This window comes from Oncorhynchus clarkii, chromosome 32, assembly GCF_045791955.1.
Source record: "Oncorhynchus clarkii lewisi isolate Uvic-CL-2024 chromosome 32, UVic_Ocla_1.0, whole genome shotgun sequence".
NCBI lineage: Eukaryota > Metazoa > Chordata > Actinopteri > Salmoniformes > Salmonidae > Oncorhynchus > Oncorhynchus clarkii.
Genome location: NC_092178.1, coordinates 14,285,922 through 14,310,380, shown reverse-complemented (window position 1 = coordinate 14,310,380; position 24,459 = coordinate 14,285,922). Strand labels below are relative to the sequence as shown.

The 24,459-nt window shown below is 44.1% G+C and overlaps 2 protein-coding genes across 3 annotated transcripts in view; one reads left to right on the top strand and one right to left on the bottom strand.

Moving 5' to 3' along the window:
* Nucleotides 1-872: 872 nt before the first annotated feature.
* On the top strand, nt 873-17,606 carry LOC139392052 (protein QNR-71-like). Its single transcript, XM_071139712.1, has 13 exons — nt 873-1,027; nt 1,775-1,912; nt 2,007-2,150; nt 5,050-5,223; nt 6,833-6,994; nt 10,364-10,654; nt 10,880-10,945; nt 11,076-11,378; nt 11,689-11,794; nt 11,961-12,187; nt 14,107-14,197; nt 14,696-15,883; nt 16,227-17,606. The coding sequence occupies exons 1-12, from the start codon at nt 958-960 to the stop codon at nt 14,847-14,849; spliced, it is 1,926 nt and encodes a 641-aa protein (XP_070995813.1). The 5' UTR covers nt 873-957; the 3' UTR covers nt 14,850-15,883; nt 16,227-17,606.
* Nucleotides 17,607-21,070: 3,464 nt separating this feature from the next.
* The window catches only part of LOC139392010 (insulin-like growth factor 2 mRNA-binding protein 3), a 34,653-nt gene continuing 31,264 nt past the window's right edge, over nt 21,071-24,459 (bottom strand). For both annotated transcript variants that reach the window (XM_071139645.1, XM_071139646.1), the window contains one exon: nt 21,071-21,385. In XM_071139645.1, the coding sequence (XP_070995746.1) occupies nt 21,263-21,385 (123 nt within the window). In that variant the 3' untranslated portion in view covers nt 21,071-21,262. The remainder of the gene's footprint in view (nt 21,386-24,459) is intronic.

The window sequence follows — 24,459 nt, the reverse complement described above, 5'->3', positions numbered from 1 at the left end:
GCTGTAAAATTCGTCAGATATACGTTGAATAAAGTCATTTATTTGAATATGCAATTTTTGCGTAAAGGCAGCATTTCAACAGGAATGCAGGAATTTCAGGAATTTCACATTCCTGTTGAAATGCTGCCTTTAAGGAAAAGGCTATAGGCCTACACAAATATGTATTTATTAGCCTATCGAAAAATGTTTTCTTTTGATGTTTTACCTAAATTGTTATAGATTTTTGTTTAAAAATGTTTAGGATTGAACAACACAAAACACATTCGAAACTATTATCTCCATCAATAAAAAACTCGGTACTAAGGCAATATTAAAATTAATAGGCTCTGTTTGATCAAGATGTACAGGAACTGTCATGATTCAAAATAGGCTTTAAGTAGAATATGCGAATATTTTGATAAAATAATATTCGGTATTTTAATTATTACAATAACTCGTGAAATAGCTTAGGTCTCTATTTCATTGAATTTCGATGCTTCATATAAATCCAGACCTGGCTATAGGCCTTTTAGCCAGACAAATCCGAATTTGTTGACGTCCGGAGTCTTCTGAAAACTACAACCAAATTGGACTAGGATTTGACTCCATGCGTATAGCTTCTACCCTTTCAGACCTCCAAGTATTCTTCCACTTCTTGGATACTGGTAAATTATTATTTATGTTGTTGTTTAGGTGACGAGAGAACATGAGACATTTTGTAGGTGTTTTAAATGTAAGAGACAGGACAGAGCAGAGGGGATGGGGACTGAGACGGTCCACATGAGGCTCGCGACCTAATGAAGGATGAGATGCGTCTTGTTATCAACATCACATGTTTGCGCGTGCATGCAGCCCTGTATTAAATTATGGAACTCGGGGCACGCGGGGGAAGAAAGGGAGAATACATGTGTGTGCGTGAAGGAGCAGTTCTGTTTTTGGTGTGGTCTGCGTGAGGTGCAGCTTTTTATTAAAGTCGAAATGGGAGCTTTACATTATGTGTGTGTTCTGGCTTGCACTGTTTTCGTTTCTCAAGCAAATGGACTCAAAAGTAAGTACATTTTTGTTAGCTTTTGGGGTTTTAGCTGTGCCCATCAATCAGGTTTGCGGTATAGGATGTTTGGATGCAGATGACGTATCCGGTTTTGGCACATGATTAACTGAAATGATATAGGGATACTTGTTACATTGTTAATTGATCATTGCTATGCGGTTTGTTTTCTATTTGTCATTTTCAGCCTATAAAGGTTTATTACTGCACTCTGTCAAGTCTTTCAAATAACTGTAGGTCGAAATAATTTACATTTATATGCCTTTTTTTTCAGTTTACCCTGTGGTTTTCTAAATACTATTTACAAGGAAAACGCAACGCTTCTTTAATTGTTTTCTTCTGACCTTGCTCATCTCATAAGAATTTCAGAGAAGCGCGAGCTGTTATTGCGTTGCCAACGTCCGCGCGCTTGTCCTGTCAGTCACAGTCCCATGAGCCCAATTACACCATTTGCGCGCATGCACTTTGAGATCTGTCCTGTGCATTTTCCAAAGGTTACTTTTATTCAGTATACAACACGACTTTAAACAAAATATTTTCCACTGGTCAGTCCATATCCAGAAAATTACAGTTTATTATGGTTAAGGAAATATACATTTTTAAACGAATTAACACGATAAACTTACATTAGGGCTCTCACATTAGATAGATTTTCCAAAGTTTTTAAAAGCGCAATTTTAACCATAAATCTATAGGCCTAAGTCTCAAAACAAAATTGTACTCTCTCTCCCTTCCTCTTTCTTTCAGCTTACCGGGACATGTTCCCTCACAAGCATTCATTGTCGATGAAGTTCCCGCCGATCCCTGGTTGGAGCCCAGACAGCAACCCGTGGGATGACTATATCTACCCGCCCTTTGGTCCCAAGGAACTAACGCGGAGAAAAGGTGAGCACCTTGTCAAATTATGCAAATAAAGTTTATAACGTTCCCACTTTAAAACATTACAACATTTATGAACTAATTTCACCTCCGGATCCAGGTAAGCCCGTCAAAGTGCGCCTGACCAGCGACAGTCCAGCAATCAAAGGTTCTATGGTGTCATTCACTGCCAAGCTGGAGTACCCGCCATGTCAGAAGGAGGACACCAACGGGGAGCTGGTGTGGGATGAGCACTGTCCAGATGGTATGGAGCTGGAGGCCTCAAGTCCTTCCCATGATTGCAAACGTGACTGTCACTGAGATTAAGTTGCAGCAATGAGAAGAAACAGAAAGATGTCATTTTTAACAGAAAAATGACCTAAATTCTTTAGTAAAAGGACAGGTCTGCTGATAATAAGGTGCTGCTGATAATACTGCCGTAGTCCTCCAGGCAGAGGACATGTCCCACTGGGCACACTTGTTGAATCAACGTTGTTTCCAGATAATATAAAGGAAATTACGTTGAACCAAGGTAGAATAGACGTTGAATTTAGAATAGACGTTCTCATATGAGATAGTTTCAGCTACATGCGAATTGATGGAAAGTTGGAAGATATACAGTGCACTGTTCGGATCGTGCAATTATTTTGGATGAATGTGCAAAGGTAACCTACTTTATGAAGTGATTTGTTTGAAAATCAGATGAAAGCTGGTTGTGTTCATAGCACATTAAAAGGTGATACATTTTTACAGTTAAATTAAATGTCATAATGACAAAACCCATTTTCAAAATGTGTGCCTCAGAGTGTCCTCAGTCTGGCCTCTGCCTGGGCCCTCCACATTGTATTGTATTGTATTTATTAAGGATCTCCATTAGCTGCTGCCAAGGCAGCAGATACTCTTCCTGGGGTCCAGCAACATTAAGGCAGTTATATATAATAAAAATATGACATTACATTTTATAAAACCTTTCACAACACATCAAGTGTGTTCTCTCAGGCCACTACTCTACTACCACATATCTACAATACAAAATCCACGTCTACCTATGTGTAGAGTGCGTGAGTTATCATGTGTACAGTTGAAGTCGGAAGTTTACATACACCTTAGCCAAATACATTTAAACTCTGTTTTTCACAATTCCTGACATTTAATCAGAGTAAAAATTCTGTCTTAGGTCAGTTAGGATCACCACTTTATTTTAAGAATGTGAAATGTCAGAATAATAGTTGAGAGAATTATTTATTTCAGCTTTTATTTCTTTCATCACATTCCCAGTGGGTCAGAAGTTTACATACACTCAATTAGTATTTGGTAGCATTGCCTTTAAATTGTTTAACTTGGGTCAAATGTTTCGGGTCGCCTTCTGCAAGCTTCCCACAATAAGTTGTGTGAATTTTGGCCCATTCCTCCTGACAGAGCTGGTGTAACTGAGTCAGGTTTGTAGGCCTCCTAGCTCGCACATGTTTTTTCAGTTCTGCCCACAAATTTTCTATAGGATTGAGGTCAGGGCTTTGTGATGGCCACTCCAATACCTTGACTTTGTTGTCCTTAAGCCACTTTGACACAACTTTGGAAGTATACTTGGGGTCACTGCCCATTTTGAAGACCCATTTGCGACCAAGCTTTAACTTCCTGACTGATGTCTTGAGATGTTGCTTCAATATATCCACATAATTTTCCTCCCTCATGAAGCCATCTATTTTCTGAACGCACCAGTCCCTCCTACAGCAAAGCACCCCCACAACATGATGCTGCTCCCCCCTGTGCTTCACGGTTGGGATGATGTTCTTCAACTAGCAAGCCTCCCCCTTTTTCCTCCAAATATAATGATGGTCGTTATGGCCAAATGGTTCTATTTTTGTTTCATCAGACCAGAGGACATTTCTTCAAAAAGTACGATCTTTGTCCCCATGTGCAGTTGCAAACCGTAGTCTGGCTTTTTTATGGCGGTTTTGGAGCAGTGGCTTCTTCCTTGCTGAGCAGCCTTTCAGGTTATGTCGATACAGGACTCGCTTTACTGTGGATATCAATACTTTTGTACCTGTTTTCTCCAGCAACTTCACAGGGTCCTTTGATGTTGTTCTGGGATTGTTTTGCACTTTTCACACCAAAGTACGTTCATCTCTAGTAGACAGAACGCGTCTCCTTACTGAGCGGTATGACGGCTGCGTGGTCCCATGGTGTTTATACTTGCGTACTATTGTTTGTACAGATGAACGTGGTACCTTCAAGCGTTTGAAATTGCACCCAAGGATGAACCAGACTTGTGGAGGTCTACGCTTGGCTGATTTCTTTTGATTTTCTCATGATGTCAAGCAAAGAGGTACTGAGTTTGAAGGTAGGCATTGAAATACATCCACAGGTACACCTCCAATTGACTCAAATTATGTCAATTAGCCTACCAGAAGCTTCTAAAGCCATGACATCATTTTCTGGAATATTCCAAGCTGTTTAAAGGCACAGCCAACTTAGTGTATGTAAACTTGTGACCCACTGGAATTGTGATACAGTGAATTATAAATGAAATAATCTGTCTGTAAACAATTGTTGGAAAAATTACTTGTGTTAGACACAAAGTAGATGTCCTAACCGACTTGCCAAAACTATAGTTTGTTAACAAGAAATTTATGGTGTGGTTGAAAAACAAGTTTTAATGACTCCAACCTAAGTGTATGTAAACCTCCAACTTCAACTGTGTGTGTGTCTGTGCCTGTGTGTCTCTTCACAGTACTCTGTTCCACAAGGTGTATTTTTATCTGTTTTTAAATTGTGATTCTACTGCTTGCATCAGTTACTTGATGTGGAATAGAGTTCCATGTAGCCATGGCTCTATGTAGTACTGTGCACCTCCCATAGTCTGTTCTTCACTTGGGGATTGTGAAATCACTAAGTACGCCCCTGCACATAAACATAAACACACACACACACACACACACACACACACACACACACACACACACACACACACACACACACACACACACACACACACACACACACACACACACACACACACACACAGCTGATTACAAGATCATTATACAATCAGCAATTAAGCATTCATAAAAACTGAATAACTCAACATTGAGACATGAAATAGGCTAGGGTGTACTACATTCTGTGAATTGACTGTAATTCTCCCCTCCACTGCCCTATTCAAGCTAACAGTCAGCTTAAGTCTGGCTATGTATTTAACTGGACCTCCTGGCTAGATGACTACGGCTTTGGAAAGTGTACTGACCTGAAGAGATGTAACGTCTTCCCAGATGGGAAACCCTTCCCTCAGAGCAACGACTGGAGACACAAGGGCTACGTCTACGTATGGCACTCCATGGGTAAGAGTTTCACTCAAACACAGTCAATTACCCATAGACATGCACACAGTCATAAACACACATATGCATGCACCATGTCCCTCTCCCTGTCCTCCCGGAGGACCTGAGCCCTAGGACCATGCCTCAGGACCTCCTGGCCTGATGACTCCTGGCTGTCCCCAGTCCACCTGGTTGTGCTGCTGCTCCAGTTTCAACTGTTCTGCCTGCGGCTATGGAACCCTGACCTGTTCACCGGACGTGCTACCTTGTCCCAGACCGGCGGATTTCAACTCTCTCTCTCTCTCTCTACCGCACCTGCTGTCTCGACCTGAATGCTCAGCTATGAAAAGCCAACTGACATTTACTCCTGAGGTGCTGACCTGTTGCACCCTCTACAACCACTGTGATTATTATTATTTGACCCTGCAGGTCATCTATGAACGTTTGCACATCTTGGCCATGTTCTGTTATAATCTCCACCTGGCACAGCCAGAAGAGGACTGGCCACCCCTCAGAGCCTGCTTCCTCTTTAGGTTTCTTTCTAGGTTCCTGCCTTTCTAGGGAGTTTTTCCTAGCCACCATGCTTCAATCTGCATTGCTTGCTGTTTGGGGTTTTAGGCTGGGTTTCTGTATAAGCACTTTGTGACATTGGTAAAAAGAGATTTATAAATACAATTGAGCTCTATTAAAGGTGAGAAGGCAGGTGCTTAGAGATGGAGATCTGCTATTTCTCAAACTCTTTCTGCACTCTGATTCCTCCCTCCATCTCTTGTTCCCTCCTCCCTCCCTCATCTCTCCTTCATCTCTCCTTCCCTCCTTCCTCTCTCCTTCCCTCCTCTCTCCCTCTATCTCTCTTTCCCTCCTCCCTCCCTCCTCTATCTCTCCTTCCTTCCTCCCTCCCTCCCTCTATCTCCTTCCTACCTCCCTCCCTCCCTCTATCCCTCCTTCCTTCCCCCTTCCCTCCCTCTATCCCTCCTTCCTTCATCCTTCCCTCCCTCTATCTCTCCTTCCTTCCTCCTTCCCTCCCTCTCTCTCCTTCCTTCCTCCTTCCCTCCCTCTATCTCTCCTTCCTTCCTCCTTCCCTCTCTATCTCTCCTTCCTTCCTCCTTCCCTCTCTCTCTCCTTCCTTCCTCCTTCCCTCCCTCTCTCTCTCTCTCTCTCTCTTTCCTTCCTTCCTTCCTTCCTTCCTTCCTTCCTTCCTTCCTTCCTTCCATCCTCCCTCCTTCCATCTCTCCTTCCTTCCTCCTTCCCTCCCTCTATCTCTCCTTCCTTGCTTCCTCCTTCCCTCCCTCTATCTCTCCTTCCTTCCTCCTTCCCTCTCTATCTCTCTTTCCTTCCTCCTTCCCTCTCTCTCTCCTTCCTTCCTCCTTCCCTCCCTCTCTCTCTCTCTCTCTCTCTCTCTCTTTCCTTCCTTCCTTCCTTACTTCCTTCCTTCCTTCCTTCCTTCCTTCCTTCCTTCCTTCCTCCCTCCTTCCATCTCTCCTTCCTTCCTCCTTCCCTCCCTCTATCTCTCCTTCCTTGCTTCCTCCTTCAATCCCTCTATCTCTCCTTCCTTCCTTCCTCCTTCCCTCCCTCCATCTCTCCTTCCCTCCTCCCTCCATCTCTCCCTCCCTCTCTCTCCCTCCCCCAGGTCAGTACTCTGAGACGTGTGATGGCTCCTCTTCCACCCTAACAGTGAACACCAGTGACATAATTTTGGGGGCGGAGCTGATGGAGGTCATGGTGTACAGGAAACGCGAGCGCAGGAAGTACAGCCCCCTGGCCACCGACAAGGCAGTCTTCTTTGTCACAGGTGAGTTCGCTGTATACACTACGTCTACTCTTCAAGCATCACGTATCTCAATCAGCAACCTTTCTTCCTCCCATCTACTATCCTTCCTTCCCCTTGTACATCTTATAGGAAACCAAGCCCTTCCCCTTGTACATCTTATAGGACACCAAGCCCCTCCTCTTGTACATCTTATAGGACACCAAGCCCCTCCCCTTGTACATCTTATAGGACACCAAGCCCATCCCCTTGTACATCTTATAGGACACCAAGCCCCTCCCCTTGTACATCTTATAGGACACCAAGCCCCTCCCCTTGTACATCTTATAGGTCACCAAGCTCCTCCCCTTGTACATCTTATAGGACACCAAGCCCCTCCCCTTGTACATCTTATAGGTCACCAAACCCCTCCCCTTGTACATCTTACAGGTCACCAAGCCCCTCCCCTTGTACATCTTATAGGACACCAAGCCCCTCCCCTTGTACATCTTATAGGTCACCAAGCCCCTCACCTTGTACATCTTATAGGTCACCAAGCCCCTCCCCTTGTACATCTTATAGGTCACCAAGCCCCTCCCCTTGTACATCTTATAGGTCACCAAGCCCCTCCCCTTGTACATCTTATAGGTCACCAAACCCCTCCCCTTGTACATCTTATAGGTCACCAAGCCCCTCCCCTTGTACATCTTATAGGACACCAAGCCCCTCCCCTTGTACATCTTATAGGTCACCAAGCCCCTCCCCTTGTACATCTTATAGGTCACCAAGCCCCTCCCCTTGTACATCTTATAGGTCACCAAGCCCCTCCCCTTGTACATCTTATAGGTCACCAAGCCCCTCCCCTTGTACATCTTATAGGTCACCAAGCCCCTCCCCTTGTACATCTTATAGGTCACCAAGCCCCTCCCCTTGTACATCTTATAGGTCACCAAGCCCCTCCCCTTGTACATCTTATAGGTCACCAAGCCCCTCCCCTTGTACATCTTATAGGGCACCAAGCCCCTCCCCTTGTACATCTTATAGGACACCAAGCCCCTCCCCTTGTACATCTTATAGGTCACCAAGCCCCTCCCCTTGTACATATTATAGGACACCAAGCCCCTCCCCTTGTACATCTTATAGGTCACCAAGCCCCTCCCCTTGTACATATTATAGGTCACCAAGCCCCTCCTCTTGTACATCTTATAGGACACCAAGCCCCTCCCCTTGTACATCTTATAGGTCACCAAGCCCCTCCCCTTGTACATATTATAGGTCACCAAGCCCCTCCCCTTGTACATCTTATAGGTCACCAAGCCCCTCCCCTTGTACATCTTATAGGTCACCAAGCCCCTCCCCCTGTACATCTTATAGGTCACCAAGCCCCTCCCCTTGTACATCTTATAGGACACCAAGCCCCTCCCCTTGTACATCTTATAGGTCACCAAGCCCCTCCCCTTGTACATATTATAGGACACCAAGCCCCTCCCCTTGTACATATTATAGGTCACGAAACCCCTCCCCTTGTACATCTTATAGGTCACCAAGCCCCTCCCCTTGTACATATTATAGGACACCAAGCCCCTCCCCTTGTACATCTTATAGGTCACCAAGCCCCTCCCCTTGTACATATTATAGGACACCAAGCCCCTCCCCTTGTACATATTATAGGACACCAAGCCCCTCCCCTTGTACATCTTATAGGACACCAAGCCCCTCCCCTTGTACATCTTATAGGACACCAAGCCCCTCCCCTTGTACATCTTATAGGTCACCAAGCCCCTCCCCTTGTACATCTTATAGGTCACCAAGCCCCTCCCTTTGTACATCTTATAGGACACCAAGCCCCTCCCCTTGTACATATTATAGGACACCAAGCCCCTCCCCTTGTACATATTATAGGACACCAAGCCCCTCCCCTTGTACATATTATAGGACACCAAGCCCCTCCCCTTGTACATATTATAGGACACCAAGCCCCTCCCCTTGTACATATTATAGGACACCAAGCCCCTCCCCTTGTACATATTATAGGACACCAAACCCCTCCCCTTGTACATCTTATAGGTCACCAAGCCCCTCCCCTTGTACATATTATAGGACACCAAGTCCATAGTCAGGTGCAGCTTTAGCACTTTGCTTTCACTTATTCAATCAATTCTGACTAGCCATAGGGAGTCAGGGATTTTGCTGATTGGAACGCAGGAATAGTATAGTCTCTCTTACACATCATCCAAACAGCCATAGAAGGAGGCTAACGTTACAGCCACAGGCCTGCTCATGGCTTTGAGCAAGAAATTGACTGTCAGGAATTAAATGGACTTGAGATGGGGATAGTCATGTTTTGAAAACTAAGGGAGGAAAATGTTTTTTTTACAAACTCTTTCTGTACTGTGAAGTTAATCTGAATATGTGCTTCATGTTTTCACATAGGCAGGAGGCCAATATATTCTCAAATGTGTGCTCTGCTGTAGCCTACATTCATTGATTTAATTTTAAGTTTCATTCTGATATTGTGATATTTGTTCTACTGCGACATTGATGTCTTGTAAATGATATGACATTGGGGTGTTGTAAGCCCCACAGCTGAGTGTGTGCAAATGCATATGACTTGTGTTCCACAGTGATGTAAATGTCGCTGTACATTGATGTCTAGAAAATGAGGCTATAAGAATTTTGGACTTGTGTAAACCCCACAGCTAATCTCAAGTGTGTGGGTTTACTGCAGTGACGTCTAAAATGCTTTGAATTAATCAGCACCTTGGAGAGTGCTGTCCATTTCACCACCATAGACAGTAGGCTACTTGTCTGTTTACTCTGTGTGCTGCGCTGCTATGTTGAGTTTGTTACTTTTTTTCTCAATATGTTCCGGTACCTCATACCCCCCCCCCCCTCACTATGGGTGTGTTCGTAAATTAAGAGTGTTTTGCTCATAGGGCGCTCTGGCCGATGAGTAGGGTTGATCCGAGCGTTCTGACCTCACAGCGGCAGTCAAACACCCAAGCTAACTAGCTAAAGTTAGTTTGCTAGCTAGCTACTTCTGGACACAAATGAGAGAACACCTCACTCTGACCATTTTAACCTCTCTTGCAGAGCTGGTTAGGCAGTTTTCATGTTATCCAGAGTGTTGGTGACTGTAACTGTGCTGCTGGCAACGATTTCATAAATGATTTTTGCTGACATTCACTGACACCGTTCATATTCTATTGCTCGTTTGTAAATTCATCAGTTATTCTGCGCTCTGGTACACTCAGACGTGAGTGCTCTGAAATCGGAGTAGATAACCAGAGAGAATTTACAAACACACCCTATGTGTTCCGGGACCTCCCGATTTACAAATGAAGCACTGGATACAGATAGATGAACGGACGTGTCATGTCTGAGGGTTTCTCGTTAACCTTTACCCATCCACAGACAAGATCCCAGTGGCTGTGAATATTTCCCAGAAGGCATCAGCCAACCTGTCGGACAGCGTATTTGTGCGTGGCGAGGAAGTTGTGTTCAGTGTGTCCGTTCACGACCCTAGTGACTACCTGAAGACCGCATACGCCGTCGACTACATCTGGGACTTCAAGGACGGCAACCAGCTGGTCACCCATAGCAACGTAGCCACTCACTCCTACAGTGCGGTAGGAGATGTCAACGTGAAGCTGAGAGTGGAGGCGACGTTCAAGATCCCATGTCCTCCGCCCACACAAACTACAGGTAAGCACACTTGAGTCACACACTTCACTTCAGTGGATATTGCAAGTACACAAACCTAGAAGTACATAGTACACATTGATGAGCTCCATCTTTCACCATACTACTGGCCCTCCAGCCTGGAATAAGGTATGCACCATTGAGGGAATGTTGTTTTAGCTGATTGCGCTGCAGCCCCATGTCCGTCTTTGAAGCGTTATGTCATATCTCTCTTTTTCTCTCCTTCAGCGGCCCACACACCTCCCCCTGGCACTCACGCCATCACTCGCAAAATGGAGACAACCCATGGTTTTGGTAAGAATGACCTCTGTAATGTGTGTTGAATAGAAGTGTCTGCCAGAGTGTATGAGGAAGTGTTTTCTCTTGTGAGTTTAGTTCTATTCAGCTGACATAAACTGTCCAAATTCCACTGTCTCGTTTCCAGTGCCAGTCACCACTGCCAGACCCGCCTCCAACACACCTGTTCCTATGACTACAGGCTTCCCGACAACAGAGCCCCTCCCCCTGACGGTTGCTGACGTGACCTTGGCGCTGTTCAACCCGATACAACTTTTTGCACAGTTCTTGCTAGCTGGCCCCACCCCCATGTCCTTGCCCACCAGCCCTACCCCAATGTCCCTGCCGGCTGGCCCCACCCCCATGGCCCAGCTCCGCTACGCACATCTGGCAGGCAATGATTGCTTCCGGTACTTCTACGGAACCTTCCAGACCAACATCACCATTATTGGTGGGTGGATGAGGATATAGTGTGTCTCAAATGGCATCATATTCCATTTATAGTGCACTACTTTGGGGCCCATAAGGCTCCCATATGTCTCTGGTCAAAGTAGTGCCCTATATAGGGAATAGGGTGGCATTTCGGCCATAAACACTCTCATAGGGGCAAATACTAAGTTCCACTGGCTAATGTCTACACAAATGTTCACTTAATCATGCATTGATGTCAATGGGAGTGGAAGTTAGTATTTGCCCCATTGTGAAAAGTCTTCAATCCAAGCATGTTTTAATCACTCCATCCTTGCCTTACCCAATCACAGAACCCAAGCACTTCATCAACAGCCAGCCAGCCAATCGGATCCTGGACGTGTTTGCTTCCAAGGTCACCAACACTGACATAAGCTTCCTGGTCAAGTGCCTGGGCAGGTGAGTGGAACACAATTGGATGTGGCTAAGGCAACCCTCAGACATGTTTTTGGACTAGTGAAAAATATAATTTGTAATGAATATTAACCCACAAACCACTGCATAGTTGCCCCATCCATCTACCATAACCACCCTCCTCTCTCCTCCTCCTCTCCCCCTTCCCCAGCACTCCCACCTCAGCCTGCACCATCGTCTCGGACCCCTCTTGCCAGCAGGTGAGGAACATCGTGTGTGATGACGTGCCCCCATCGTCGGAATGCGAGGTGCGCCTGCGGAGGACCTTCCTGGAGCCAGGGACCTACTGTGTCAACATCACCCTGGAGGACGCCAGCAGTCTGGCCCTCACCATCACCACCACCATCACCATAAGCAACACTGACCCTGACACACCCGGTAGGTCACAGGGCTAGACCCTGGGGTCTTATTCAGGTTGAGTCCCAAATGGCACCCTACAGTGCATTCGGAAAGTATTCAGACCCCTTGACTTTTTCCCAATTTTCTTACATTACAGCCGTATTTTAAAATGGATTAAATCGTTTTTTTCCCCCTCATCAATCTACACACAATACCCCATAATGACATCACAATACCCCATAATGACATCACAATACCCCATAATGACAAAGCAAAAACATGTTTTTAGAATTTTCTTTAACATTTTATTTTTTATTATAAAAAATAAAAAGCTGAAATGACACATTTACATAAGTATTCAGACCCTTTACTCAGTACTTTGTTGAAGCACCTTTGGCAGCAATTACAGCCTTGAGTCTTCTTGGGTATGATGCTACAAGCTTGGCACACCTGCTCTGTCAGGTTGGATAGGGAGCGTCGCTGCACAGTTATTTTCAGGTCTCTCCAGAGTTGTTCTATCGGGTTTAAGTCCAGGCTGGGCCAGTCAAGGACATTCAGAGACTCCCGAAGCCACTCCTGCGTTGTCTTGACTCTGTGCTTAGGGTTGTTGTCCTCTTGGAAGGTGAACCTTCTCCCCAGTCTGAGGGGCTGAGTGCTCTGGAGCAGGTTTTCATCAAGGATCTCTCTGTACTTTTCTTCGTTCATCTTTCCCTTGATCCTGACTAGTCTACCAGTCCCTGCTGCTGAAAGATATCCCTACGGCATGATGCTGCCATCACCATGCTTCACCGTAGTGATGGTGCCAGGTTTCCTCCAGACGTGACGCTTGGCATTCAGGCCAAAGAGTTCATTCTTGGTTTCATCAGACCAGAGAATCTTGTTTCTCATGGTCTGAGATTCCTATAGGTGTCTTTTGGCAAAGAGCAGGCTGTCATGTGTCTTTTACTGAGGAGTGGCTTCCGTCTGCCCACTCTACCATAAATGCCTGATTGTTTGAGTGCTGCAGAGATGGTTGTCCTTCTGGAGGAACTCTGGAGCTCTGTCAGAGTGACCATTGGGGTCTTGGTCACCTCCCTGGTGGTTCCAAACTTCCATTTAAGAATGATGGAGGCCAATGTGTTCTTGGGGACCTTCAACGCTGCAGAACATTTTTGGTACCCTTCCCCAGATCTGTGCCTCAACACAATCCTGTCTCGGAGCTCTACGGACAGTTCCTTCGATCTCATGGCTTGGATTTTGCTCTGAAATGCACTGTCAACTGTGGGACCTTCAATAGACAGGTGTGTGCATTTCCAAGTCATGTCCAATCAATTTAATTTACCACAGGTAAATCAAGTTGTTGAAACATCTCAACGATGATCAATGGAAGCAGGATGCACCTGAGCTCAATTTCGAGTCTCATAGCAAAAGGTCTGAATACTTATGTAAATAAGGTATTTCTGTTTTTTAATTTGAATACATTTGCAAAACATTTTAAAACCTGTTCACTTTTTCATTATGAGGCATTGTGTGGAGATTGATGAGGATTTTTGTTTTATATAATCCATTTTAGAATAAGGCTCTAACAACAATATTTGGGAAATATGAAGTGGTCTGAATACTTTCCTTATGCACTGTATATAGTGAATAGTTTGGCGTATGGATGGGCCCTGGTCAAGGTAGATCACTATATAGGGAGTAGGGTGCCATTTGGGATACAATGTTGTGAATGTGTATAAATCCACAGCCATAGATGGGATTTTCAATTTGAAGTTTGTTTCGTTTGATGGTATTGAGGCACAGTTTACACCTGATATTAAAGTGGTTTATTTCTCTCCTAATCTCATCCCACCTCTCTCCACTTCTTTCCATTCCTCTCCCCTTTGATTCTCGACTCCCTTCGATTCATCCCACCGCTCTTTCACTCTGTCAATTTCCCTCACATTTTTGTCTTTCCCCCTCCCACCATCTGTTTGTAGAGTCTAAAGCTCCTCATGCTGCAGAGGTTGTCCTCTCCTCCAGTGCTATTCTGGTAGCCATCTTTGCCTTCACTGCCTTCATGGTCTACAAGTAAGTCAAGCCACTCAGTATTACTTGTGCACACTCAGTTTCCCTTACTCATCTCTTTCCCCTATACCCCTATCTCTGTCCACTCCTCCTCGTCTCTCCCTCTCCCTTACCCCATCTCTCCTCCCTCACTCCCTCACCCCATCTCTCCTCCCTCCCTCCCTCACTCACTCCCTCCCCTCCATCTCTCCTCCCTCACCCCATCTCTCCTCCCTCCCTCCCTCCATCTCTCCTCCCTCACCCCATCTCCCCCTACCCTCCATCTCTCCTCCCTCACCCCATCTCCCCCTACCCTCCATCTCTCCTCCCTCACCCCATCTCCCCCTACCCTCCATCTCTCCTCCCTCACTCCCCTCCATCTCTCCTCCCTCACCCCCCTCCATCTCTCCTCCCTCACTCCCCCTCTTCCCTCCATCTCTCCCTCCCCTCCGTCTTATCTCTCTCCTCCTCCACCTCCCATCCATCTCTCCCTCCTCTCATTTCCTCTCTCTCCCCTCCCAGGCGCTATAAAGTCTACAAGCGGGTGAGGAGGACCCTGGTGGAGGACGCCAGTGGCCATGTTGGTGTTGGGGGTCGAATGGGCCGGCTGAGGGAGGTAATATTCCCCACCAACGAGGAGAGTCGCCGCCTGCTGTCGGACAGACACCCCATGTAGACCCACCGATGGTACTACAGCCACAGGCTGCAAATTTGGGGTGTGAAACATTTTGAAAGGTGCAGATAGAAATAACTGGATTCGCTTTCACACCTGACAGACAAGAATATCTGTTCTACACAATACATTTCTATCTCAATGTTCTGTAACTTTATATAATCCTTAACAGGCCCCAGGATTTTTACTCAGAGGTTCTTCAGTACCAAGTTTAATTTTAGCACGTTCATAAATGCATCACAAAGAAGATATCTATACCAATAACTAAGAGAACTAACAACTGTTAATAAGATAGCAAGAGGAACATTTAACTTTTGATAATAAATATGAAAATACTAATGCCTTTTCTGTTTAGTTGACTTTGTTGTAGAAAAGTATGTCTATAGGAAGTCTACACCCTCCTTGGATTTCTTCACATTTTGTGTTACAAAGTGGGATTAAAATGGATTTCATTGTAATTTGTCAATAGCCTACACAAAATGTATATATTTTAAAGATGAATGAAAAATAAAACACTAACATACCTTGATTGGATAAGTATTCACCCCGAGTCAATACGTTAGAATCACCTGTAGCGGTGATTACAGCTTTGCACACCTGTAGTGCAATATTTTCCCATAAAAAAAACATTCAAGCTCTGTGAAGGTGTTGAGGATCAGGGCTAGACAGCCATAGTTGTTCAAGCTCTGTCAAGGTGTTGAGGATCAGGGCTAGACAGCCATAGTTGTTCAAGCTCTGTCAAGGTGTTGAGGATCAGGGCTAGACAGCCATAGTTGTTCAAGCTCTGTCAAGGTGTTGAGGATCAGGGCTAGACAGCCATAGTTGTTCAAGCTCTGTCAAGGTGTTGAGGATCAGGGCTAGACAGCCATAGTTGTTCAAGCTCTGTCAAGGTGTTGAGGATCAGGGCTAGACAGCCATAGTTTTTCAAGCTCTGTGAAGGTGTTGAGGATCAGGGCTAGACAGCCATAGTTTTTCAAGCTCTGTGAAGGTGTTGAGGATCAGGGCTAGACAGCCATAGTTGTTCAAGCTCTGTCAAGGTGTTGAGGATCAGGGCTAGACAGCCATAGTTGTTCAAGCTCTGTCAAGGTGTTGAGGATCAGGGCTAGACAGCCATAGTTGTTCAAGCTCTGTCAAGGTGTTGAGGATCAGGGCTAGACAGCCATAGTTGTTCAAGCTCTGTCAAGGTGTTGAGGATCAGGGCTAGACAGCCATAGTTTTTCAAGCTCTGTGAAGGTGTTGAGGATCAGGGCTAGACAGCCATAGTTTTTCAAGCTCTGTGAAGGTGTTGAGGATCAGGGCTAGACAGCCATAGTTTTTCAAACTCTGTGAAGGTGTTGAGGATCAGGTCTAGACAGCCATAGTTTTTCAAGCTCTGTCAAGGTGTTGAGGATCAGGGCTAGACAGCCATAGTTTTTCAAGCAGATAAGTGAAACTCAGGAACATTCAACGTCTTCTTGGTAACTCCAGTGGACATTTGGGCTTAATGTCCTGCTGAAAGGTTAGTTAATTGTCCAGTGTCTGGTAGAAAGCAGACTGAAGGTTTTCCTCTAGGATTTGAAGGTCCCCAAGTACACAGTCTGGAACCAAGACTCTGGCCGCCCGGCCAAACTGAGCAATCTAGAGAATGGCATTGGTCAGGGAAGTGACCAAGAACCCGATGGTCACTGACAGAGCTTCTCTGTGGATAACCATTTCTGTAGCACTCCACCAATCACGCCTTTATGGTAGTGTCCAGATGGAAGCCACTCAGTAAAACACATGACAGCCTGCTTGGAGTTTGCCAAAAGGCACCTAAAAGACTCTTGACCATGAGAAAAAAATATTATCTTGTCTGATGAAACCAAGATTGAACTCTTTGGTCTGAATGCCAAGCGTCACGTCTGGAGGAAACCTGGCACCATCCCTACATTGAAGCATGGTGGCAGCATCATGCTGTCGGGATGTTTTTCAGCATCAGGGACTGGGAGACTAGTCAGAATCGAGGGAAAGTACAGAGAGGTCCTTGATGAAAACCTTCTCCAGGGCACTCAGTACCTCAGACTAGAGCGAAGGTTCACCTTCCAACAGGACAATGACCCTAAGCACACAGCCAAGACAACACAGGAGTTGCTTCGGGACAAGTCTCTGAATGTCCTTGAGTGGCCCAGCCAGAGCCTGGACTTCCCAATCCTATATCTCTGGAGAGACCTGAAAATAGCCGTGTAGCAATGCTCCCCATCTAACCTGACAGAGCTTGAGAAGATCTGCAGAGGATAATATGAGAAATACAGGTGTGCCAAGCTTGTAGCGTCATACCCAAGAAGACTCAAGGCTGTAATTGCTGCCAAAGGTGCTTCAACAAAATACTGAGTAAAGGGTCTGAATACTTAAGTGAATGGGATTGCAAAATGGGTTTAAACTATTTTTTTGGGTCATTATATGGTATTTGGTATAGATTGGTGAGGAAAATGTTTTATTTAATCCATTTTAGAATAAGGCTGAAACCTAACAAAGTGTGACAGTGTCTGAATACTTTCCAAAGCACTGCATGTCATTGTTGTGGAGTCATTACAATGTTAATCCATCCTCAGTTTTATCCCATCACAGCCATTGAACTCTGTAGCCTTTTTAAAAATCACCAATGGCCTCATATCGCTAAGCAGTTTCCTTCCAGTTCTGCATCGCAGTTCAGAAGGACATCTTTTATGTGTCTGGGTGGTTTAAGACATCATAAATTATTAACTTTATCATGCTTAATTAAATAAAAAAAAGTGTAAGTTACCAGGGGTGTTGACTGTGTGCAGCAAATGACAAAATCTGTTTGGGCTGGGGCAATGTTTGAGGCAGCTCTGGTGGGAGAGTAATAGTAAGTTCCCGTCCCGTTTCAATATCTATCCGCTTCCATTAGCCTTTTTAGATCTGTGAACGGCTAAGGGCCTAGGAACCAAAATGAAGCTGGGCAGAAAGTTATTGACAGATCTTCAGAGGTATCGATTTTTTCCTCACTCATGAATTTATACAAATATTTTTATGCTGTGCTTCAAGCTTAATGGCTTACTTTTAGAAAAAGCTAACATAAAAAAAGTTTAAAGAACTTCAGTTTGACATTACTGTCCATTCTCTGTGCCATCTGCATGTGTTGCACAAATGTACTGAAGTTACTAGTTACTGATTTTGTATTTTTTTTGATTTGGTGTGAAACTGACGTTTCATTCTGGAAAGTTTAAGGTCGGTTTTGAATATACTGGAAATGTGTAACCTACCTATCTGTATGAGTCTCTTTGGGGGCTCACATGTGACAAGTAACCTGACTAAATACAATTTATAAAACATTGGACTGAACACTATTACACGGTTGTAGTAACGGACCAATTAACAATTTTGACAATTGCACACATGCCAATATCACTCCATAAAATGTTTTGCTAGCGGTAGCTAGAATATGTAGTGGCCGTTTAGAGAAAACCAAACCGTAGATTACGGTTTCTCCTGGCCGATAAACTACTTTCAGGGCGAGGGACCATTTACGTCAAGTTGTAATATCCTGAACTTCCGCTTTAACAAAAGGTTAAATGACACAAAACATTTAGAAAAAGTGCATCTTACAGTAGATGGAAAAATACATGAGAAATAAAGTGAAGGACATAGGAGCCAATGTCACTTAGTTTTTATTCAGAGGCGTTTGACAAGTTGAGCGATGTGAAGGGGCACAAGCATGTTCACAGAGGGGGCATCGTGCCTAAAGCAGACCACTTTTCCAAAAAAAAGGGGACTCCCTAACCCAGTCCCTCCACTTTCCCCACAAACATGAATTTCCATGTTACACATCAAAGAAAAGACTAACAGAACAAATCGCTATCAAATTAATGGAGCATTCGTGAAGACAAAGGTAAGAAAGACAGTATTTATTGTTAGTGTCAAACCAGAAACAAAAGGCAGGCCCCTTTTTAATTTTTAATTTTATTTTTTTATTATTTTTTTTTACAGTTTATAATGATTTTTTACTTATCGTCCATTCACTGAATCAAAAAAATGCACAGGTGAAGAGACCTTTTTCACAAAAAACCCAAGCAAGAAAGTTCAATACATGGAAGCCACTACCAAAAATAAAAGCAGAAAAAGCTGTTTGAGGATTTTCAATCAATTAAGCAAGAGTAGATTATATAAATGCTCGCAAAGGAAATATTTCGGATCACTTTTTCAATTATTCCTTTAAATTCTAAAAGTGTACAACATGATTTGTTAATTTTCATTTATATCTGGGAAAGCGGAAGGAGGGACAGCGGGAGGAGGGACAGCGGAAGGAGGGGACAGCGGGAGAAGAACCCAAATCTAATAAATAGAAGTATGCCTCTAATTCAAAATGTGTTTCTAAAGAGGTAGATCAAAAAACAGATGACGAGGTGGGGGGGGGCGCTAGGCGGGGTGAGGGCGCTGGGAGGGGTGAGGGCGTGGGCGCTAGGTGGTGTATGGGAGCGAGCGCTAGGGGGGAGGTGAGGGCGCATGCCGCCACAAACCCCCCCTTGGCTGAGGTAGACAGCGTTCTATTGTGGAAGAATGGATACACTCAAGCACTTTTACCACAATCAAAACATATTTACATTCTGCATAAAAAATAAAAAAAGGATAAACTTGGTATAGTATTTCTTTGTTGTTGGATATTTTTTTTTAACTTATCTTCCACGTCCCAAACAGGGTTCATTTAGTAAAATGTTGTGTGCTGCTTGGCTTTTTGTAATGAATACTAATTTGAACTGCTTTCTCTCACTTCAATCAAAAGGTTACAGCTGCTGCTGCTGGTTAAACAGTTACAGTAGATTCCATAAAGGCATCCATCAGTGTGACTCCCCCTACCTTCACCATGCTGTAAACTACACTAACAGACTGACTCGGCGGCTACTGGGGCCACTGCAAAGTCGCTCTTTTTTAAACCCATCAGGCTGTGGACCGCACTTTCACTTGTAAGAAACTTGGAGTAACCTCCAAATTTCACCCTATTCCCCATGTATTGCACTATAAGCGAATTTGAGACTGATGGTTCAAGGCCTAAGCAGGTAACAGAAAAACAACAAACAGACCGTGCTGCTCTGCCATGTCTATTTCTATGAAGGCAACAGAGAGAGAACTCAGTGCTCAGGCCCCTCCCATTGCCCTTCCAGGAAGACAGAAAAGAAAACATTTAAACGTACCGTCAACAATAAGTGTCAGAATCCCAAAACTAAACGGCGTCGCTGCAGTATGTACGGATGGCATGAATCGGCATTACTCTAATATAGACGTGCTTTTTGTAGTTTTCAGAAGATGGTGGATTCCTCAGGAAAACTGAGGTGATGTATTCTCTCTTGATACTCCCATCAGCAGCCAACTGAGTTGAGCGCCAACTCCGCCCTTGGCTCTATGTACAGACAGACTATGTACAGGGCCACCGTCGTCACGTTGATGCTGCTGGAGAGCACTAGAGTTGAAGGCAAGGTCAGTTGGCAGCTGACCAAATTGTTAATTTTCTTAAAAAAATAAAAATGTTCAAGAACTATTAGCTTTATAAAGTATACAAAATACCACAAAGCAAATTTTAAAAAATGATTTTTTTTCTCATATATATATTATATATATCAATTTTCGTATTTTTTTTTCTCGTCGTCTTCTTGAGGTACTAGAGATCCTGAGGTAGTTCAGTAAAATGCATATTAAATTCGTTTTCCTGGCCAACACTGTTCAACACGTCCCTTTAAGTGTTAACTTATCCTCAACTCTAAATATATATTTATATATCTATAAAATGCATCCGAATTTATAAAATGCCACTATCAATACCAGCACAGGGGCACCCCATTAAACCACCGCTGGGGCTCCTGTCCAATCAAACAAGAGTATTACCCCTAGCCCTGCCCATCTGCCAAAACCCCTTCCCGTAATCTTTCATCATCCTACCAGGACTCAGAGCAATGCCTTTTTCTTTCCACAGAAAACTCAGGAGAGAAAGCTTCAACCAATTAAACAAACACTTCATCCAGGGCGAAAAACAAAAGTCTAAATAAAAAAAAGGTAAAAACTGAAACGAGTGTCAAAATGAACACCTGTCATCAACATGTGAGGTGGTGAGTGTTACCACACCAGGGAGGGGGATAATTCGTATGTCTTGGTGTTGTCTACAAAAAGGAACCAATCAGGACCCATCCGTGTGGTGAGAGGGTGTGTGACAATGTTGGAACCCTCTGAAGTATAATCACAGAGAGGTGAGGTGATTTTGTTTTGGGGGGGGGGTTAAGGTCTATCCACACTGTGGTGTTGGTCAAGGAGGTCATTGAGAGGGGTATGGGGTGTACAGTCGGGTACCCATGACCCTTAACCCCTGAGATGAGCGCGTCGTCCCTGCCCATGTTTACCCCTCTGGTCTCTGCTTTATCTTCGGGCGGTTCAGTCACTGGTCCCCAGGTCTACTTCCGGGAGGGCCGGGCGAGCCCGTCCCCACGGGGCGGCCCCTCCCCACGGGGCGAGGGTTTTGGCTGTTGTTGCCGCCTCACATGGGACAATATCTCCTGGATCTTCCTCTGGGCCAGCTGGGGAGAGGTCAAAGGGCAAAGGTCAGGAACCTCTAACTCTGGCATGCACACAGCCAATTCTTCTAAGGTAAGTAGAATAAAGAATTCACCAAGAAGGTTAATGTGGCGGCTTCTGAAATGGCACCCTATAGTACTAAAATGACACCCTATAGTACTGAAATGGCACCCTATAGTACTAAAATGACACCCTATAGTACTGAAATGGCACCCTATAGTACTGAAATGGCACCCTATAGTACTGAAATGGCACCCTATAGTACTGAAATGACACCCTATAGTACTGAAATGACACCCTATAGTACTGAAATGACACCCTATAGTACTGAAATGACACCCTATAGTACTGAAATTACACCCTATAGTACTGAAATTACACCCTATAGTACTAAAATGACACCCTATAGTACTGAAATGACACCCTATTCCTTATATACACTGCCTTGCAAAAGTATTCAGATCCCTTGGATTTCTTCACATTGTGTTACAAAGTGGGATTAAAATGGATTCATCAACAATCTACACAAAATACTCTAGCATATATTAAAGATGAATGTCTGTTGCATTAGTATTCAGTTTCCTGAGTCCATACATGTCAGACACCTTTGGTAGCCATTACAGCTGTGTCTTCTTGGGATTGTACAATATTTGTCCCTTCTATTCAAAATGCTTCAAGCTCTGTCAAGATGTTGGGGATAATTGCTAGACAGCAATTTTGAACTACTGGCATAGTATTTCAATCAGATTAATGTCAAAACTAACTTAACCACTTCAGAAGATTCACAGTCTTCTTGTTAGGCAACTTGTGTAGATTTGGCTTTGTGTTGTAGGTTAATGTCCTACTGACAGGTGAATTAATCTCCCAGTGTCTGGTGGAAAGCAGGTTTTCCTCTAGGATTTTGCCTTAGCTTAGCTCCATCACATTTCTTTTCATCTTGAAAAACTCCCCAGTATTTGCATTTTTAAAGCAGACCCATACCATGATGCAGCCACTACCATGCTTCAAAATAAGACAGTTTGCCACAAACATAGGGCTTTGCATTTAGGCCAAAAAGTGTGTTCCTTTGCCATGTTTTTTCCCCAGTATTACTTTAGTACCTTGTTGCATACAAGCTGCATGTTCAGAATAATTGTAACTTGTTAATTAGTGTTCTTTTCACTGTCATTGAGGTCATTATTGTAGAGCCACTACATGTTGATCCATCCTTAGCTCTCCCGTCACAGCCACTGAACTGTAGCTCTTAGAACCACCCAATGGCCTCATGGTGACGTCCCAGAGCAGCTTCATTCCGGTCCTGCAGCTCAGTTCAGTAGGACGACTTCATCTTTGATGGGTCTGGGTGGTTTAATACATCATCCACAGCATAACTTTATCATGCTTAAAGAGATTCAATGTCTCATTTGTTATTGTTAACCATCTACCAATCACTGCCCTTTATGAGTCTTATGACATTTTTTCCCCTGGTCTTTGTAATTGATTCTGTGCTTGACATTCGCTACTTAACTGAGGGACCTTATAGATGTATAGGCTTGACAAAAAAAATAAAAAAATAATGAAATACCACTTTGTAAAAATAAAATGAAGAAATCCAAAGGGTCTGAATAGTTTGGAGCACGACCCTGGTCAAAACTAGTGCCCTTGATAAGGAATAGGGTGCCATTTCAGATGCAGACATTGGTTAATGCTACACAGCTGTGAAGCAGTATGGTGGACAATCATTACATAAGGAAGCAGACATTGGTTAATGCTACACAGCTGTGAAGCAGTATGGTGGACAATCATTACATAAGGAAGCAGACATTGGTTAATGCTACACAGCTGTGAAGCAGTATGGTGGACAATCATTACATAAGGAAGCAGACATTGGTTAATGCTACACAGCTGTGAAGCAGTATGGTGGACAATCATTACATAAGGAAGCAGACATTGGTTAATGCTACACAGCTGTGAAGCAGTATGGTGGACAATCATTACATAAGGAAGCAGACATTGGTTAATGCTACACAGCTGTGAAGCAGTATGGTGGACAATCATTACATAAGGATGCAGACATTGGTTAATGCTACACAGCTGTGAAGCAGTATGGTGGACAATCATTACATAAGGAAGCAGACATTGGTTAATGCTACACAGCTGTGAAGCAGTATGGTGGACAATCATTACATAAGAAAGCAGACATTGGTTAATGCTACACAGCTGTGAAGCAGTATGGTGGACAATCATTACATAAGGAAGCAGACATTGGTTAATGCTACACAGCTGTGAAGCAGTATGGTGGACAATCATTACATAAGAAAGCAGACATTGTACATTTTACTCAAACCACATCTGTTGGCTTTACCAAGGTTCAACAACCCAACTATACTCCCTTTCCCTACAGCACTGGTTCCCAATTCATTTTTTTGAAGGAACTCAGTCCAGCTTTCAACTTGCAAGTTGTAATAGTAGAATGCACATGGTAAAATTTCAAAATTGGGTAGTGCATCAATGTTCGTGTCATGTCAGTCATTGTATACCTTAGAGATATTTATAACGTGTCAGAAATGTCCAGATCAACTAGCCCATGTCAGCTAACGGTTTTTAGCCCATAGATTTTGTTGTAATGTTTGAGTCACTCAAATATCACACACACACACACACACACACACACACATTAGACATGGCAAAATGTATATAATTACAGGAAATAAGATTGGAACCTGCAACATGAGGGGGTGTGAACAGTTTGTGCCCATAGATAGACGGGGTGCATGCACGCACACATGGGGGTGCAGGATGTTCCACAATGCTGGAAGGGGCCAGAGTGAAGAAGTTTGGGAACCCCTGCCCTACAGCACCCAACTATACTCCCTTTACCCTACAGTAGGGATTCATATTTTAGAGAACCTACCAAGTTACAATACTGGGAATAATTCATATTTATCACGAGAGCCCCGGGAAATACCTCAAATCGGAAGTGCCCACTTAAAGCATTTAAAAATCAAGATATGGCCGACATGCCAGGGTTCTCTCCAAAGAGGGGTGCTGCGCCACCTTGTCAGCACCACTATGGAAACATTTCAGAGCAAATTAA